Source organism: Cheilinus undulatus, linkage group 16, assembly GCF_018320785.1.
Source record: "Cheilinus undulatus linkage group 16, ASM1832078v1, whole genome shotgun sequence".
NCBI lineage: Eukaryota > Metazoa > Chordata > Actinopteri > Labriformes > Labridae > Cheilinus > Cheilinus undulatus.
Window position 1 is genome coordinate 37684032 of NC_054880.1, and position 19225 is coordinate 37703256.

General features: G+C 39.4%; 2 protein-coding genes across 2 annotated transcripts in view; one reads left to right on the forward strand and one right to left on the reverse strand.

The window, feature by feature from the left end:
- Nucleotides 1-1594: 1594 nt before the first annotated feature.
- On the reverse strand, nucleotides 1595-4387 carry tfpi2 (tissue factor pathway inhibitor 2). The gene is made up of 5 exons (XM_041808130.1): nucleotides 4273-4387; nucleotides 3973-4143; nucleotides 3627-3806; nucleotides 3208-3381; nucleotides 1595-2039 (listed from the first exon to the last, which is right to left on the reverse strand). The coding sequence occupies exons 1-5, from the start codon at nucleotides 4343-4345 to the stop codon at nucleotides 1957-1959; spliced, it is 681 nt and encodes a 226-aa protein (XP_041664064.1). The 5' UTR covers nucleotides 4346-4387; the 3' UTR covers nucleotides 1595-1956.
- A 14284-nt stretch (nucleotides 4388-18671) lies between these two features.
- zgc:85777 (uncharacterized protein LOC405871 homolog) overlaps nucleotides 18672-19225 on the forward strand; it is a 41129-nt gene continuing 40575 nt past the window's right edge. Inside the window, exon 1 of the mRNA XM_041808348.1 lies at nucleotides 18672-18892. Within this exon, the coding sequence (XP_041664282.1) occupies nucleotides 18692-18892 (201 nt within the window). The 5' untranslated portion in view covers nucleotides 18672-18691. The remainder of the gene's footprint in view (nucleotides 18893-19225) is intronic.

The window sequence follows — 19225 nt, forward strand, 5'->3', positions numbered from 1 at the left end:
TTTAACCAGCCAAGGGGGCAGTTTAGTGTGTTTTTTCCACCCAAGAGGGCAGTTTAGTGTGTTTTGCCTCCCAAGAGGGCACTTTAGCACGCATTTTGGCTCCCAAGAAGGCTTTTTTCAACAATTGCCCCCCCCCCCGACAGAACTGGACTGGCCTTTACCATACCATACCATACTATACTATAGTATACTATATCAAAAATGGACCTGCAATACAAGGTAATGTGATCACCTGCTGTAAAATGGCTGTATTACTTCTCATAAAATCACAGCTGACCAGCAAAAAAAAAAAACAGTCTAATAAATGGCCATCTTTCATGGACTTAATCCCTTTTTAAATGGTGAGCATGTTTCAATAGAAATACTCATTAATCACTGAGGAGAACGAGGGCTAAAATGGCGCTACTTAATGTGCTGCAACTAATGAAATAAGCAGAGCTGGATAAATTCATATAAAGCCCCCTGAACTTCACCAAATCCATTGCAGTCTGTATCGTATTACCGCACATTAAAGAGCTTTGTTATAATTAAAAGTTAACCACTGTGTCTGTTCATGATATATAAAGTATTCATCATGTCTTTTAGTGGTTTAAATGGCCTCACTTGGTGAGATCTTTAGCTTTTCTGCTCAAAAATCTATGAGATAATGTATTAATAGTGTTTATAAGTTAGACCAGGAAGCTGAGATAAGCTTCACACCGGACCGCCTGAACCATCAGAACTACAGATTTCAAGCTTGTTCTAAAAGCAGTGTGCACACTGTTAGGATGACATCCTCTCTCGTATTGCTACCTCGTGGATGATTTAGCTTTTGTTCCTAATAGCAAAGGGCCGCGACAGATGTATTACCTTTCATTACTATTTATAGCCAGGCTAGATTGGGCGTGCAGTTTCCTTTGATATCTTTCCATAAATATTTATTGTCTGAGAAATCACACAGTGCTTCAGCTGTTCTATTATTAGAGATGGAGAAAGCAAAGATTTAGGCCAGAGACCTGGTGTATTTTGGATTTATAGCCCCTTTCTTGTGATTAGATTTCTCTGCTGCATGCTATCTGCGAAACATAAGCAGTATTGACAAAGAAATGAAGGAAAATCCTCTTTAATGATTGGCTTTGGTAAAATGCATACTGGCTGCATCCCTGTTTTTACTAATAATTGGGAGAATTTCCCTATAATTGCTGCAAACATAGCTGGGAGCTCATATTTCTCATTTTGCAGTTTCCTCTTTTAACGCAGCGTCGAACTAATGAACCTGCCACAGTACGTAGAGTTTGCTCTTCCATGATTACTTCCTTCCTGATTCAAAGCCAAGCCGAGCCAGCCCAGATAGGCCTGAGTGCCTCACGAAGTATTACCAGATAAGGGGGGAAGACAGCAGCATTAGTAAGGAGCGGAATAAACCCCAAGATAAAGTGAAAGTGCTGCAGAGAGAGTGAAGAAACTGGCCAAGCTTGTTTTGTTTTTGGCTGCGGTGTTGTGCTGGTGGAGACACTGTTGAAGGTTACGTGCGTGCACAGCAGTTCTTGAAAAAAATTCAATACACTGATCTTAGTAAGATAACTACACAAATAAAGAGCCATGTCCAAATATATGCATAATACTTTAATTTTATTCTTCATCTTGAATAAAAATTTTTAAAAAAACAGCAGAATGGGTAAAAAGTTCACTAACATATTTCTTATACACATACATTCAATATAAAACACAACAAGGAACATTAGTGCAGTAGTAAAAACTTTGTCGAACATACAGTGAAATCACATTTTAAACTGCTCATACAGCATTATATACTAATACAGTGTAAGGTTTGTTATGCGCCAGTAATACTCTTTCTGTAACAACAACAAAGACAAAATTCTCCTCATTCGGCAAAAATGGAGTCAGTTTATTTGGATAGAAGCGTCCACAAAGGTTTTGTCGAAGTGAAACTCCCTGAGATCACGCGTCAGACGTCTACGCCTGCAAGTAACCGATGTGATTGTTTCTTCTCCGCCTCCTGCGACGGCCTTTGGTTAGGATGGAGTGCTTTTTAGCTGCTGTAAAAACAAAAAATAACAAAAATTGATCAGTATTATGCTTGAACCAGCAACCTAAGTGCTATTATGACTGACTTAAAACTCCTGTGAGGAACTTTTCAATGATGTTTGCTGTGGTCTGTTCTTGAGGCAATGTGGTACTTTTTTTTTAAGTCTCATTCTGAAATCAGAAAATGCTAAAAAGAAAGGCGATTATGCTTTTAAGCAAATTACCAATCTCACTGACACCTACCCCCCACCGGTGTTTTTTTATGACAACTACATAGACATAATCAATCAGTCATCTTGCAGATAGTCTTGTTTGCTTTTGGAGGTCATATAGAGGCGTTACTATTATTTTGAGTCTATGTTGTAACCAGGTAGGAATCCCTTATAGGAGCTTTAAAGCTCCTGAGTGGAAAATTTGTATTATGTTGACTCGTGCCCCCTGTAGACAAAGCTGTACCTCTAATCTTTTTAAAGACTTTCTCCTGTACATATTTGAGTAGTTTTTCCTGACATAAAGATTCATTTTGTTTTGCTTCATCTGCCACCTACCCCCCAGCCCCACCTCAGTGTTTTTTAACACTACATATAAATACTTAAAAATAATAAATCTTGCTGATAGTGTTCTTCTCTTTAGAAGGTCATAAAGAGGCATCAGTTTTAATTTGACTCAGTGTTTTAACCAGTCACAAATTCCTTACAGGAGCTTTAAAACTCTTATGTGGAAAATGTGTATTATGTTGATTCTGGCGTCCCCTGTAGATAAAGCTGCACCTCTGAACTCTTCAAGGATTTTGTCCCATGCATATTTAAGTAGTTTTTCCTAATAAATAGATTCATTCTGGTTATACGTTTAATAATGTGTCACTTTTTTTGCCATGGAATTGCTTCATCTGACACCTACCCCCCACCAGTGTTTACTGACATTACAAATAAATGCTTAGAAACAATTAGTCTTCTTGCTGATAGTCTTGTTTGCTTTTGAAGGTTATAAAGAGGAGTTTTTTATCATTTTTGAGTCGGAATTTTAACCAGATAAAAACTGATTACAGGAGCTTTAAAGCTCCTGTGTGGACAACTTCTATTATGTTGATTCTGGTGCCCCCTGCAGACAAAGCTGTGCCTCTAATCTCTAAGCATTTTGTCCTGTGCATATTTAAGTACACTTGCAGGTTTTACACACCTTTGACACACACGTCCATGCAGCTCTGCCTGGATACAAAGTTGTTGCTGGTCCCGCCGCAGCCTGAGTAGATGAACTCCTCGCACATCTTGGTGGCTGTGTTGTAGTAATAGCGTGGGATGGAGGCTGAACACTTCCCCTTGTCCAGAGGGTCAAGGCAGAGCACGGGAACAGCTGTAAAAATGTGACACATAGTATGATTAAGAAGAGAAACAAGAGAGGAGTTCCGATTGGTTTTCCCGTTTTGACTCTTAGATTGTTTCCCTATGACTGTGGTGAGCTTATCTTTTAACACATACTCAATAGAGGTATTTTAATCAAACTAAGAGATTTACACTGTTTCTTCTTTATGATATGAAAATTTGTGCACACAGATGTCATAACCATCATTCAGTGAGCACTAACACCTTTATACTTACTTTTTCGTGGACTGCAGTACTCCATGCAGGACCCAAGGTTTTGGAAGCGGTTCGAGTTACCCATGCAGCCTCCGTAAGAGAAAGGCTCACATTGCATTGAGGTCATGTTGAAGAAGTACATAGGGAAGAGGGCACGGCACGGCCCCTCCTCTTTGGGGAACCTGCAGATTTGGGGAATCTCTGTGGAGAACAATCACAGCATTTGCCAACATTAACACACACTGTCTATAACACACATAATCACAGTTTTCTTAGTTTTCATGACAGACTTTGATCACCTAGTGCTCATTTACTAACTTTGAGAGGTCACCATCCTCTTGTTTGCTCATCACATTGAGAAACTCACTTGGGATTCTGAAGCAGGTTTTCTGGCACTCCTGAAAGCTCTTGAAGTTGTTGGCATTTCCCTGGCAGCCTCCATAGTAGAAAATCTCGCACTTCTGGGTGATAGTGTTGTAATAATAGCGCTCGATGTCCTCCATGCAAGGTCCCTCGTCCATTTGAAGGAGACATACAGCTGAAAGAAGCAGAGATATTGTTAATGGAGCAGGAAAACACCATAGAAAAACACGGACAATTAAAAATGTTTCTGACGACCCAGATGGACGATGCAGAAGTTTTCGATATTAAAATAAACTTTTCATACCTTTTGGCGCCAGAGCCAACGCGCTGTAAAACGAGGAAAACAGTGCGAACAGCGTTAATGTGCAAAACTCCATTGTGCAAACTTTTGCTCCAAAGTCTTTTCCGCTCTGAAGACCATCCCGGACTGATCCAGTTTTTATAGCACTGTGGGGTTTTCCCAAGGGGAGGCGAGGGGCGGGGTTAATGACTCATTTCAATACTACAGCGTAACGACATCAGAATGGTGAAGGACGACTTTGTGACATCACAGAGCGGCAGTTAACTAATAGTTACGCAAAACTTTCAGTGCATTAATGAAGTGACTAAGGGCGCACTTAAGCCAACTAAAATAATGAGAGCTTTTATGAAAAGCTTTCACTGACCACGATGATGATGATGATGATGCTGAGGGATCACGTTTCACCCTAAAGCACCTCTGATAATATTCCACAGAATAGAAGGGTGTCATTTATCAGGAGCAGACAGTCTGGTGAAACATTTACTAACATCCTGACAAGTTCCCATCACATCCCTCTCTGACTGGATCTGCATCCCAAACACTCAAGGGGGGGTAAGAGAGCTCTCTGAGGCATGGCCAAATTGGGAGGGGGTCATGGAGGAGAGGTAAATCATGGCCCACTGTAAAGCTAATTTGTGATAACCATGTTTTATTTTTAACCCAAATTATCACCACTTTAATCAAATAAGCATTAATGAATTTCACCTTTTATTGGTAATGCTTAAAATGTGGATGGGCACATTGACTAAACCACTCAAAAACTAATGTCAGACTTCAAAGCAAAGCTGAAGTGGATCTAATAAAGTTGTTTTCTGAGCTGCAAGTGTTGCTGGAGATCTCTGTTCTCCTCAAGACTTCAAAGCAAATTCATGATGTGCACAAAAATCAGGATGCCAGAGAAGAGAGAAGGATCTGGAATAACTTAACAAACATAACTGAACACTGTGGCAAAAACTGTCATTCACAAAGTTGAAAAGTGAAACTTGCAAAAATTGGTTCAGTATAGAAATGAAGGGGGTAAAGAAAAGCTAAAGGTTTTTGAAAAATGGTTGGAAAAGGTGAAAAGCAGTTAAAAAGAAGCAAAGATGCGTTAAATGTGTCATAAATGGGCAAAAATTGGCAATAAGTGGCAACAGTGGGTTACAGATGCAAAAATGGCCAAAAAGTGGCAAAAATGGGTGGCTGAAGTAATGAATAGCAGCAAAAAGTGGCAAAATTGTCCCAAAAAGGGATTAAAAGTAGTTACACAGTGGTTAAAATGGGTAAAATGTAGCTAAAATGGAAATGGGGATGGGGTTTAAGAAAGGGAATAAAGGGTCCAAAATTGGTGGGAAAATTGTGAAAAGCAGTTAAAATGGCAATGAAGAGGTTAAATAAGCCAAAAATGGACAAAAGGTGGCAAAATGGTGGAGAAGTGGCAACAATGGTTGGCTAAAGTTGTGAATAGGTATTAAAAAGCAGCAAGAAGCAGCAGAACATGGCAGGAAAAGGGTTGAAAAGTAGTTACAGTGTGGGAAGAATGGGTAATATGTGGCAAAATTGGGTTCAAAGAAGCAATGATGGGATGGGGGGTTATGAAGGGCAATAGAGGGTTCAAAATGAGTGGAAAAATGGTGAAAAACGGCTAAAAATGGCAAAAATGAGTCAACAATTGCCAGTTACACATGGAGGAGAGGTAAATCATGGCCCACTGTAAAGCTAATCTGTGATAACCATGTTTTATTTTTAACCCAAATTATCACCACTTTAATGAAATAAGCATTAATGAGTTTTACCTTTTATTGGTAATGCTTAAAATGTGGATGGGCACATTGACTTAACCACTTAAAAACTAATGTCAGTCTTCAAAGCAAAGCTGAAGTGGGTCTAATAAAGTTGTTTTCTGAGCTGCAAGTGTTGCTGGAGATCTCTGTTCTCCTCAAGACTTCAAAGCAAATTCATGATATGCACAAACATCAGGATGCCAGAGAAGAGAGAAGGATCTGGAATAACTTAACAAACATAACTGAACACTGTGGCAAAAACTGTCATTCACAAAGTTGAAAAGTGAAACTTGCAAAAATTGGTTCAGTATAGAAATAAAAGGGGTAAAGAAAAGCTAAAGGTTTTTGAAAAATGGTTGGAAAAGGTGAAAAGCAGTTAAAAAGTAGCAAAGATGTGTTAAATGTGTCATAAATGGGCAAAAATTGGCAATAAGTGGCAACAGTGGGTTACAGATGCAAAAATGGCCAAAAAGTGGCAAAAATGGGTGGCTGAAGTAATGAATAGCAGCAAAAAGTGGCAAAATTGTCCCAAAAAGGGGTTAAAAGTAGTTACACAGTGGTTAAAATGGGTAAAATGTAGCTAAAATGGAAATGGGGATGGGGTTTAAGAAAGGGAATAAAGGGTCCAAAATTGGTGGGAAAATTGTGAAAAGCAGTTAAAATGGCAATGAAGAGGTTAAATAAGCCAAAAATGGACAAAAGGTGGCAAAATGGTGGAGAAGTGGCAACAATGGTTGGCTAAAGTTGTGAATAGGTATTAAAAAGCAGCAAGAAGCAGCAGAACATGGCAGGAAAAGGGTTGAAAAGTAGTTACAGTGTGGGAAGAATGGGTAATATGTGGCAAAATTGGGTTCAAAGAAGCAATGATGGGATGGGGGGTTATGAAGGGCAATAAAGGGTTCAAAATGGGTGGAAAAATGGTGAAAAATGGCTAAAAATGGCAAAAATGAGTCAACAATTGCCAGTTACACATGGAGGAGAGGTAAATCATGGCCCACTGTAAAGCTAATCTATGATAACCATGTTTTATTTTTAACCCAAATTATCACCACTTTAATCAAATAAGCATTAATGAGTTTTACCTTTTATTGGTAATGCTTAAAATGTGGATGGGCACATTGACTAAACCACTTAAAAACTAATGTCAGTCTTCAAAGCAAAGCTGAAGTGGGTCTAATAAAGTTGTTTTCTGAGCTGCAAGTGTTGCTGGAGATCTCTGTTCTCCTCAAGACTTCAAAGCAAATTCATGATATGCACAAACATCAGGATGCCAGAGAAGAGAGAAGGATCTGGAATAACTTAACAAACATAACTGAACACTGTGGCAAAAACTGTCATTCACAAAGTTGAAAAGTGAAACTTGCAAAAATTGGTTCAGTATAGAAATAAAAGGGGTAAAGAAAAGCTAAAGGTTTTTGAAAAATGGTTGGAAAAGGTGAAAAGCAGTTAAAAAGTAGCAAAGATGTGTTAAATGTGTCATAAATGGGCAAAAATTGGCAATAAGTGGCAACAGTGGGTTACAGATGCAAAAATGGCCAAAAAGTGGCAAAAATGGGTGGCTGAAGTAATGAATAGCAGCAAAAAGTGGCAAAATTGTCCCAAAAAGGGGTTAAAAGTAGTTACACAGTGGTTAAAATGGGTAAAATGTAGCTAAAATGGAAATGGGGATGGGGTTTAAGAAAGGGAATAAAGGGTCCAAAATTGGTGGGAAAATTGTGAAAAGCAGTTAAAATGGCAATGAAGAGATTAAATAAGCCAAAAATGGGCAAAAGGTGGCAAAATGGTGGAGAAGTGGCAACAATGGTTGGCTAAAGTTGTGAATAGGTATTAAAAAGCAGCAAGAAGCAGCAGAACATGGCAGGAAAAGGGTTGAAAAGTAGTTACAGTGTGGGAAGAATGGGTAATATGTGGCAAAATTGGGTTCAAAGAAGCAATGATGGGATGGGGGGTTATGAAGGGCAATAAAGGGTTCAAAATGGGTGGAAAAATGGTGAAAAATGGCTAAAAATGGCAAAAATGAGTCAACAATTGCCAGTTACACATGGAGGAGAGGTAAATCATGGCCCACCGTAAAGCTAATCTATGATAACCATGTTTTATTTTTAACCCAAATTATCACCACTTTAATCAAATAAGCATTAATGAGTTTCACCTTTTATTGGTAATGCTTAAAATGTGGATGGACACATTGACTAAACCACTTAAAAACTAATGTCAGACTTCAAAGCAAAGCTGAAGTGGGTCTAATAAAGTTGTTTTCTGAGCTGCAAGTGTTGCTGGAGATCTCTGTTCTCCTCAAGACTTCAAAGCAAATTCATGATGTGCACAAAAATCAGGATGCCAGAGAAGAGAGAAGGATCTGGAATAACTTAACAAACATAACTGAACACTGTGGCAAAAACTGTCATTCACAAAGTTGAAAAGTGAAACTTGCAAAAATTGGTTCAGTATAGAAATGAAGGGGGTAAAGAAAAGCTAAAGGTTTTTGAAAAATGGTTGGAAAAGGTGAAAAGCAGTTAAAAAGAAGCAAAGATGCGTTAAATGTGTCATAAATGGGCAAAAATTGGCAATAAGTGGCAACAGTGGGTTACAGATGCAAAAATGGCCAAAAAGTGGCAAAAATGGGTGGCTGAAGTAATGAATAGCAGCAAAAAGTGGCAAAATTGTCCCAAAAAGGGGTTAAAAGTAGTTACACAGTGGTTAAAATGGGTAAAATGTAGCTAAAATGGAAATGGTGGTGGGGTTTAAGAAAGGGAATAAAGGGTCCAAAATTGGTGGGAAAATTGTGAAAAGCAGTTAAAATGGCAATGAAGAGATTAAATAAGCCAAAAATGGGCAAAAGGTGGCAAAATGGTGGAGAAGTGGCAACAATGGTTGGCTAAAGTTGTGAATAGGTATTAAAAAGCAGCAAGAAGCAGCAGAACATGGCAGGAAAAGGGTTGAAAAGTAGTTACAGTGTGGGAAGAATGGGTAATATGTGGCAAAATTGGGTTCAAAGAAGCAATGATGGGATGGGGGGTTATGAAGGGCAATAAAGGGTTCAAAATGGGTGGAAAAATGGTGAAAAATGGCTAAAAATGGCAAAAATGAGTCAACAATTGCCAAAAGACACAAAAATGGGTGGAAAGTGGCAACAATGGGTTATGGAGGCAAAAATGGAAGGAAAAAGTGTGAATGGGCAACTATGGTAGTGAAAAGGCATAAAAAACACATAAAAGTGGTTAAAATGGGGAAACAGTGATAAAAGGGGTTGAAAAGTGGCACAGTGAGTTATTTGAACATCAGAACCTGATAACAGCTTGACACACTTTTCAGGTAACTGCTAGCTGGGATGCTAGCACCAATGTTAATGATCCAACACTGATATTAATAAACCACACTTGGGGAGGGCCCACTCACTTGGTTATAAGGGGCACAGTGAATTCTGTAGAAAATTGAAAAGACTGGCTGAAGTTAGGAGTTTTATGGCTGGAAAAACAACACCGCTGTCACCTGAAGACACTGGTGTCGACCCTCACTATGTCTCACCAGGCAACTCCAGCTCCACCGAATCACCTGAAACACCTCAACGGCCTGAACCCAAAAACTGTACACAGAAATTAGGGAGGAAAAAGGTTGCAAAGACGAGGCCAAAGGTCTACAGAGATCTTAAAGCAACAACTATGAAGCTTGAAGATGCTTTACGGAAGGTGGAAAAATACAAGAAAAGGTGTGAGGGGCTTAAGAAGAAAATGGAAATAGTCAGTTCCCCTCAGCTCAAAACCAAACAACAGATGAAGCAAAGAACAGCAGATTTAAGAAGAACTCTCCTGTTTCAGAATACAATTATTTCACAGATTAAAAAGAAATACCAAAATATGCATACTGCTAGAGATCGGCAGGTGATCTCCAAAGTTGTAGCAGGAAAGCTTCTGAGGAAATATCGCCTTCTCTGCTTTGCCAAAAAGGAGTTTGGATTCTCACCTAAGCTAATGAAAACAAATGTGACAAGGGCCACCAAACTCCAGTACACCTGAAAAATGCAACTTAACAAAATCAGCAAAGAAGTGGAAGAAAAGATAACATCATTTCTGGAGCGTGATGACAACAGTAGGATAACAACGGGAAAGAAGGAGACAATTACAAAGAGCAAAAAAAGAATGCAAAACTTTTCTTGCTTGAGTCCATGAAAATACTGCACCAGAAGTTTAGAATGGAGCATCCTGAGATTTCAGTGTCTTACAGCAAGTTTTGCAAAAAGTGGCCTTTCTGGATTGTTACACTAACAATCAAGGACAGAGACACGTCTTTGCAAAATACATGCAAACCTCCAGTTCATGGCAGACAGACTGTTTTATCACAAAGTGATAAAAAGTGCCAATCTCAATGACTTAATGGAGTCTGTGGCATGCACAAGTCTATCAAAGGAGTGCATGTACAGGGAGTGCCCTGACTGCAAGGACAACTGCCAACCTCTGACTTTGATGCAGGAGAACAAGGTTGAGGAGAGGGAGAAGACTAAAACAGATGGAACAAAAGAAAATCACATGTTATCAGTGATGGGCCAACCACCCAGTACAGGCCCAAGAGAAACTTCTTTTTCCCTTTCAGATTGGATTTAAGAGGATCACTTGGAACTTTCTGGAGGCAGGACATGGAAAAGGCCGTGCTGATGGGATAGGTGCAGCAGTTAAACAGCAGGCTGACTCATTAGTGGCAAATGGCATTGATCTTCCAAATGTAAGGGTGCTGTACGAGCAACTCTCAAAACAGCCATCTACTGTGAAGCTGATGTATGTGACTGAGGAGATTAAAGTAATGGACAGCCTCCTTCCTGTTGGCGTGCAGGCTATCTGAGGCACAATGCAGATACACCAGGTAAATTTCACTGCATCCAGATCAGTTTCTTAAATGAGAAGTTGGTTTGATGTGTGTAAAACATTGTGTTTATTTGTGTTTATAATGTGTAATCTGATTACTATGTGCTCCCCTTGGTAGTCTCTGCAAGACGAGGAGAAATATCTCGGCGTAATCTAAGCTGCTTTTGCTCAGAGCCCCAGCTTTGCAGATGTTTTGGTCCCCAGGCAGTAGACATGGAAGTAACAGGTGATACCCAGACTCCCACATCCACAAGCGCACCTATCACCGCAGCTCAGCCCATTGCAGACCTTCATGAGGGGTTGATTGGAAAATGGTGTGTGGTCACATATGATGGAGATCCGTATCCAAGCACTATACAGGATGTTGGCTCTGATAGCTGTGCTTTGGTGAAAACCATGAGTCGCATTGGCAAAAACAGGTTTTTCTGGCCAATATTCTTAGACTGGTCTCAGAGCCTCAACCAGTTACAAAGAGGCACATGATGATGGACAAAGGAATGAATCCAAATGCAAGTTTGGCAGTTTGTTTAAACTGTTAAATCACTAATTACAGAGAGATGAATGAATGTTGATGTTCATTTCAATTTTCAGCATTGTCATTTTAAAACTGGCACATCTACAGTTTGAGTTTAATCACCATAAACAGTTTTTGTTTTGCTTCCAACAGCCAGCCCTAGATTTTCAACTCATTTGTAGGTTTCAGCACAAAAAGAGAAGGAGCAATGTTCTACCATCTAATTAATGTGCATTGCTTTCTAATGTTGAAACATTAAATTTCAAAATTGATGTCACTTGATGTCAAGGACAATAAAAGTGACCGATGTTCAGCAATGCTCTGTGTCACACGTCATTTCCAACATGTGCTGTCTTTTTCACCACACAGTGTCATGTCCATCATAACACATATTTTTGCACAAAATTCATAATAATAACACTGCTATACTAATAATATTTAGGAGTTTTGAAAATGATGCAGTTATGGTTACAATTCATATCCGGGATTGGAAAACACATGATTCTGCCATGTAAAAACTTGATTAAAAGACTTCAGTAAGACAGTAAAAAGGTATTTGTAATCTAGATGATGAGAAAGTATTATCTTTTAAATGCTTAAAATAAGTAAAGTTATAACTATGGGTACATCTATTGGTGAAATTTCATTAAATGTTTTGAAAATGTGGATTATGCTAGTAATTTTGTTTGAAAAACACGTTTTTTTGTGGTGTGATGGAAATGATGCTTTCCTCTGAATGCTGGACTAAAATGACAAAAAATAAATAATATTTATGTTGTTTCATTACAACCACCATCAGTTAATGTTTCTACACATTGTGGTGAAGTAGAACAAATAAAATTATTTCTAAAAATATATATTGGATTTTATGAAAAATTTCATGACCAAATTTGACTGTAGTTGGAGAATCACCCACAAAGTGAAATATTTCCAGACTTTTGATTAAAAATCTTGATGATTATGGCTCACAAAAAATCCACTATCTTAATATGTTGGAATTTTGTGGAAAAGTACAATTTACAAAAGTTTTCTGAGCCTTCATTCTCTCCCTCTGGTTCAGTGCACACAGCCACAATCATGGGGAAGACTGCTGACTTGACAAATGTCCAGAGGACAATCACTGACACCCTCAACAAGGAGGGTAAGCCACAGAAGGTCTCTGTTGGAAGAGCAGGCTGTTCTCAGAGGCTCCGTCAAAGCTTATTCATGGGTTTAACAGAAGGTCAACTCTTCTGGTTTATAAATCCATTATGGACCGATGTTAGTGATATTCTAGTATTTTAAGATAGTGGAATTTGATTTGTGTGAGCTGTAAGCCGTAATCATCAAGATTAAAACATGAAAGTCTGGAAAGAATGCCATTTTAACTTTGGGAAATCAAAGTAAAAAAAAAACTGGCTTTTCATGATATTCTAACTTTACTTAGATGCACCTTTATGTTTTATTTTTACAAGTTAATCCTTGGAGTTCTGTTTAGATGTGCTAAATCTGAGTGATGATGCTCTCCTCAGAAGTGATGAGTAGGTACTGTTGGTTGTTTGGGCATAGATTTATAATCAGTATTTGGGTATGTTCTGCTTCTCTAGCCTTGTTACCTGAAAAGTAAAACCTTTTAAATGTTTGTGTCAACTGTGATTTCTTTTGGGGAAATGGCAAAAACGCTGCCGACTTAGGACGCTTTAAAACTGCCATGCAGTCATGATTAGAACAATGATGTGTCCCACCTTGACAGGCAGAGGCTAAATACAGATTAGCTGTCTTCTCAAAGTGACCTTTCAAATGAGGCATCTAACCCTAGCATACTTTAAAGGATAAAAATCTGACTCAAATTAGCAAAAAGCAGATTCAATCCACAATACACAGTATTTCAATCTTCTTGTTTTACATGTAATTTAAAATATTGCAATTATTCACCTCTTCTTTTCCTGAAACAGTGGCAGGATCACACTGGGGGAGTCTTGTTTTAATCAGATTAGCAGATTAGGATTGTTTATACAGATTACTTTATAACCCAGATTGAAGGGAGAGGACAGAGAGATTCTTCGGCTGCATTTCAGGGGTGAAGGAGCGCTCCCTGTAAGCATTCGTAAGTTTACTTTTATTCTTTCAATAGAGATTCATAGTTGAGAATTTTCATATTACATCTCTGGAACAAAAGATCTCTTTGTTTGACAGAGAATGCCGGTCATTAATGTAGAAGACCTGACGGACAAGGACAAAGCTGTAATGGAAGTAAACCAACTTAAAATTGAAGTGAAGCTTGAGAGGTGGTTGGTAAGTTTTAATGCATATTTTTTAAAACTTTTATCACCTGCAAACATTTTTTTAACAAATTTTCTAACTAACTTTTCGATCTGGACTAACAGGCCGTGTAACGCCTTTGCTTGCTCCTGCAGACATCTAAATGCTGTGAGGAAATTAAGGACTACATCCAGGCCGGGATGGAGGAGGACATCCTGGTCAAGGGCATCCCAGAGGAGAAGAACCCCTTCAAGGAGAAAGGTGGCTGTGTCGTCTGCTAGACTGGACCTGTGGAGCTTTTCACAACTCAGATTAGCAACCAAGGACATCATAAAAGCGATCCGCAGAACGAGACGACTAGAAGGACAAAACAAAGACAGAGTTAATAAAACCTAACTGGTTCCCATGTATATGGTTCCCCATCTTCTGGGCAGATTTGTAGCCATATAATTGTATTCTTTGTAAGGAAGCAGTAAATAAAAGTTGTACTTGGTGATGGTTATGTAATGCTTCTCTCTTATGTGGTGAAAAAAGTCTTAGCAAAATGGGCCCATGTGTTTCATACACAGAAGCAGCGGTCATTAAATCTGCTTGTTTGTAACTCCGCTCGCCTCCTTCAGTCACTGTGGAAAGCTTTCGTGACAGGGAGACAAACAAATGCATCTTCACTTCACAAACATTCAGAGTTTGACTAACTTTTTCCCATACAGTTTTTATGAGATCATTAAAATATTGTAGCAAACTTTGCTGCTGAAATACAAAAGTGTCTGAAAAGTTTTGTTCTCTTAAGTAAAACTTTTTTTTGTACATTCTTAGTTGGTTTCAATCAGCCATTGTTCCATTTAAAGACCCTGTAAAGTGAAATCCAAAGTTTTTGTCTTAACACTCTAGAAATGTTGGAATATGGTTGCTGTGAACATGTGAAAACACTGAGATCTACATGTGACTGAATTCAGGATTTAGACTGTCAGAAAGTTTTTCACCTTTTTCCTGGCTTGGATTAATGTGGGCGGGGCCAATATGTGGGCTGATGATGTCACAAGCTCACATACTGGCCCTGCCCCCTAACACTACAATATAAAATCACAGAGCAGTTCATCTCAGTACAGTCTGATATTAGCTGATGTCACTGCCTTTATTGAAAGTTAACAGTCAGTGAAATGATACATTTTTTTGTCCATTGAGAGGTAAATTTACCAAATCTATCAGCCTCAGCGGTCTATGGATCATTTAAAGCATCATAACAGAGATTTGAGCCAGAAAACGGACTTTGTCTCTTCTTCTAAGGTCAACAAAAGGTCAAGAGGCAGGATAATAGCGTGAGTGCTGTCCTTCATTCAGATTGTAGCATTTTTTAAATCTGAGAGGATCGTATTTCTCCTGAGTGGGCGTGGCTTCAGCTCATCCAACAGACACGCCCACACCGCCCTGGAGCAGATTTTACTGCCTCATTTTTCATGATTTTGAAGCTTAATTTTATAAAATCAGAGATTTTTTATTCTACTGAAATTTGTCCTGGGTGTACACAGTGACCGATCATACAATAAACCTAAAAACAGATTTATTTTCAATTTACAGGGTCTTCAAATATTTAAATCAGCACAACCCATGTACAGGTGTGTCTCAGAAAGTTGTAAAAGATTGTTTTATCTGTGATTTAATTCAAGAAGTAAAACTTCCATATATTCTAGATGAATCTCATACAAAGTTCACACAAATCAAAAATCCATGATCTCAAAATGTAAGAGTAGCATAAAACACCAGTCCAAAAAAGATGCAGAATACAGAAATATTGATTTTCTGGAAAATTTGCTCATCTATGCACTCACTACTTGGTTGGACCTCCTTTCATACAAATTACTGCATCTATGCACATGTCAAGGAGCCAATTAGTCTGTGGCACTGCCGGGGTGTAATGAAGCTCAGATTGCTCTGATAGCAGCCTTCAGCTCGTCCACATTGTTGAGTCTGCTGTCAGAGATTCTCTACGGGATTCAGGTCAAACCAGTTGGCTGGCCAATCAAACACAGTAACACCACTGTCAGCAAACCAGTTTCTGGTGGTTCTGGCTTCACTGTGGGCAGGTGCCAAGTCCTGCTGGAAAAGGAAATCTGCTGACAGCATTGACTCTGGACTTGATAAAGACCACCATGGCACCACAAACAGTCACTGACTGTGAAAACTGGAAATACTGGACTTCAAGCACCTCTCTGATCTTCCTCCAGAATCTGGGAACTTGATCTCCAAATGAAATGCAAAATTGACTTTCATCTGGAAACAGGACTTTGGACTACTGTGCAATGGTCCAGTTCTTTTTCTCCTTAGTCCAGGAGTGGTCCAGGAGTGGTTGACACTAGGAACATGACACTCCGCTCCTTGTGAAACTCCCCTAAGTTCTTGAATCTACTTTGTTTGACAATCCTCTGAAGGCTCGAGCTCATCCCTGTTGATTGTGCTCCTTTTCTTGCCAGTCAACTTTCCATGACCATGCTTTGATACGGACTCTGAGAACAGTCTGCCCTTTCAGCAGTGACCTTCTGTGGCTTACCCTCTTTGAGGAGAATGACAGTGATTGTCTTCTGGATATTTGTCTAGTCAGCAGTCTTCCTCATGATTGTGGTTGTGTGAACTGAACCAGAGTGAGAGAATGAAGGCTCAGGAAACCTTAGCAAGTTGGACTTTTCCACAATTTTCTAATATTATGAGATATTGGATTTCTCCTATTAGTGAGTTGTAATCATCAAGATTAGAATAAAAAAGTTCTGAGATGTTTTACTTTGTGTTAAATCAATATAGAATATATATGAAAATTTAACTTCTGATGTTAATTACTGAAGAAAAGTATTTTACGTGAGACTTAACTTTTTGCTCATCTGTAATGGTGATAACTGGGAAATGAATGGAGTCTAAAGGACACCTTTTGTAATAGAGTAAAAGTTAAACTATTTTCTCTTGAAATTTCTTAATCAGACAGCAAAGAAAATGTTAGAAGGGGGATTTCTGCTTCGTGACTATTTTGTTACCCTCCACTTTTATCAGATGAACCCTTGAAAGGACGTGAACCCTAGCTCGGGGACTTGGACATTGACTAAATATCTGTTATACTGTAAGTCCTGAAAGCGTGTCTGCAAACTACTGAGTTATCCATTCACTATGGTGTTTTCCCAAATGCCGTCACCAGACTACAGGAGAATATTTCCTGAACTAGATAATTTTCTCAAGCGGAAATCGCGAGAGGGGCTCGGGGGGGCGGTGCCGGTTTCATCGCAAGGCCATTTATGACAATAGCCCGACTTGTCATTACAAGGTCATGTCCAAGTCCAAGCTGAAGCAGCATGTAGCTGGACAATGACACGGTGAAATGGTTGAGAAACACTGTACATGACAGGAGACTTTATTCATGTGTTTTAGTCATGTGGCCTGATTAGCTGATGCTGATCACCTGGCACCTGAGCCTCAGCTGTTTTCTTGACATACCTGGTGGTGTTGACCCTCCCTATGAAATAGAGTCCTTTATTTGAATTTTATACAGACATGCAGTTCCTGTCAAGTTCTTGATGAGAGTAGGTGCAGAAGAGATGAATGTTATTATTTCCAGCTCCATTTGAACACATTAAAAACTTTTATTGAGAAAGGATTGTGTGTTGTTATTTTGATTGATGTCACCAAAGTCAAGAGAACACAGAAACACACACCAGTGTGCGCTTCGTGCGCTAACACCCACATAAATGCACAATCTCTCCCATTCACTTCATATGGGATATATGTGTGGCTGTCTTTGGCGACTGACGTCACCAAAGACTTTATGGGAGACTGTATGTGGATGAGTAGCCACCCACCATCCTGTTAAAGCATTGTTTAAATGGGCTGCTTTATTGGAACAGCTCCATGTGTGTGCGAGATCAGAGCCCATTGAGGGCTGTATGTGTGTCAATCAACAATTACATCATCAAAGCACCAGAGCTGCTGTTGCCATGGTAATTAATGCCTGCACGGTTACGCATCACTGATCACAGATCAGTTACACCTAAGACAGCAGAGATTAGTTTTGGGTGATTTTTGCTTGTAAACACAGTCTCTTTCTCCTCTCCATGTGCGAAAACCGTAAATGGTATCATCAAACGGATTTCTGCAGGCTTGGAACTAGCAGTGATGTAATTTTGGTGCTGATTGTGCAAGAAATGAGGCCAGGAGAGCGAGCTAAAAATGGGCAACTTTCAGACTCTTTCGGTAAATTTATCAGATTTGGTAACATTGCAGCAGATCAGAGAGTTGTCACCGTACTTGGGACAGTTGGTCCTCTCACGCCAAAACTGCACATGATATGGCTATGGTTCTTGGTTCCACAGGACAAGATTTCCTCCGTTTTTATATATTTTTTATGTATGTGGTGTTAGATTTGTGGCCGTAGTCACTAATTGTTCGCAAAAGTCTCAGTTGATGACATCACCCACTCTAGCAGGGTGATTTTTAAGCATTTTCAGTCAACGCACAGGAGATTTGAAGACTTGCCTATCGAAAACAGTAAACCCCATCATCATAACAAAGACATTCCTGAAGACAGGACAAAAATACCTGCGTTTTAAAGTTTGAATGATCTCTGTAGGTGAAAGTATGGTGAAGCAGTAGGGGTGGTAAAAAAAAAAAACCCTGTTTTTGTAGTTTCATCATCCCTCTCCCCATTCATTTCAGATGGGAATTTTTTCGAAGTTTTTTGCGAATAACTTTGCAAAAAATTGGCGAATCTCTTAGAAAAGTCATAGCACACCGAACAAACCACACGTTTTGATGCATAATTTGCAGGGGTTTTCTCAAAGCCCTAGGAGGAGTAGCGCGGCGAAATTTTGTCCGTAAGATGAAGAAAAATAAAGAATAAACGAACGGAAGAACAATAGGGCTCGGGTGTTGCCCCGAGCCCCTAATTAAAGCTTCCCACAGAGGTTAATGTTTTAATCCCAATGAATCCTCTGCTGACCCTTTACCTCCAGTCAATCTCAGTGAGAGTCACAGCGTGCGCATGCGCACTCAAGCGGCTGTCAACAGAGATGGCGCTGCGCGAAGGAGCCCTGCGTTTAAACCTGCTAGCCAGCAGCCGTAATTGGTACAAATTCAGCTCATTTATTAGTGTCCGACAGTTGTCTGAAAAAGTGTCATCTAAACCCGAGTCTACCAGCTCCTCAGAGACTGTGGCTGACCATTTAATCTACACACAAGAGCACTTTGCATTGAAGGAGTCCCTCAGAAAGGTATGCCTCACTGCTAGCACAACGTTAGCACGCTTGATGTTACCATGTAAACACAATTCCTACACAATTGACGGTTTGGGATTTTAATACCCATGGTTGTTTCCTAAAAACAGAAGTCAAAGGCTAAATAAGGTAGTCGTGGGGAGCATTTCAGAGCCAGTGTAAGGGAAAGTGGGTGAGAGGTCACTGAAGTAGCTTGTTATGTAGGTGCCCTCAGTTGCTCTATGTTGTTGTCTGCAGTCATCTCTGTGTATTATAGCTTAACTAATAAGTATCAGACTGCCCTGATTCAAGTTTAATATCGTCTAATTGTTCTTTATTTTGCTGTAAACG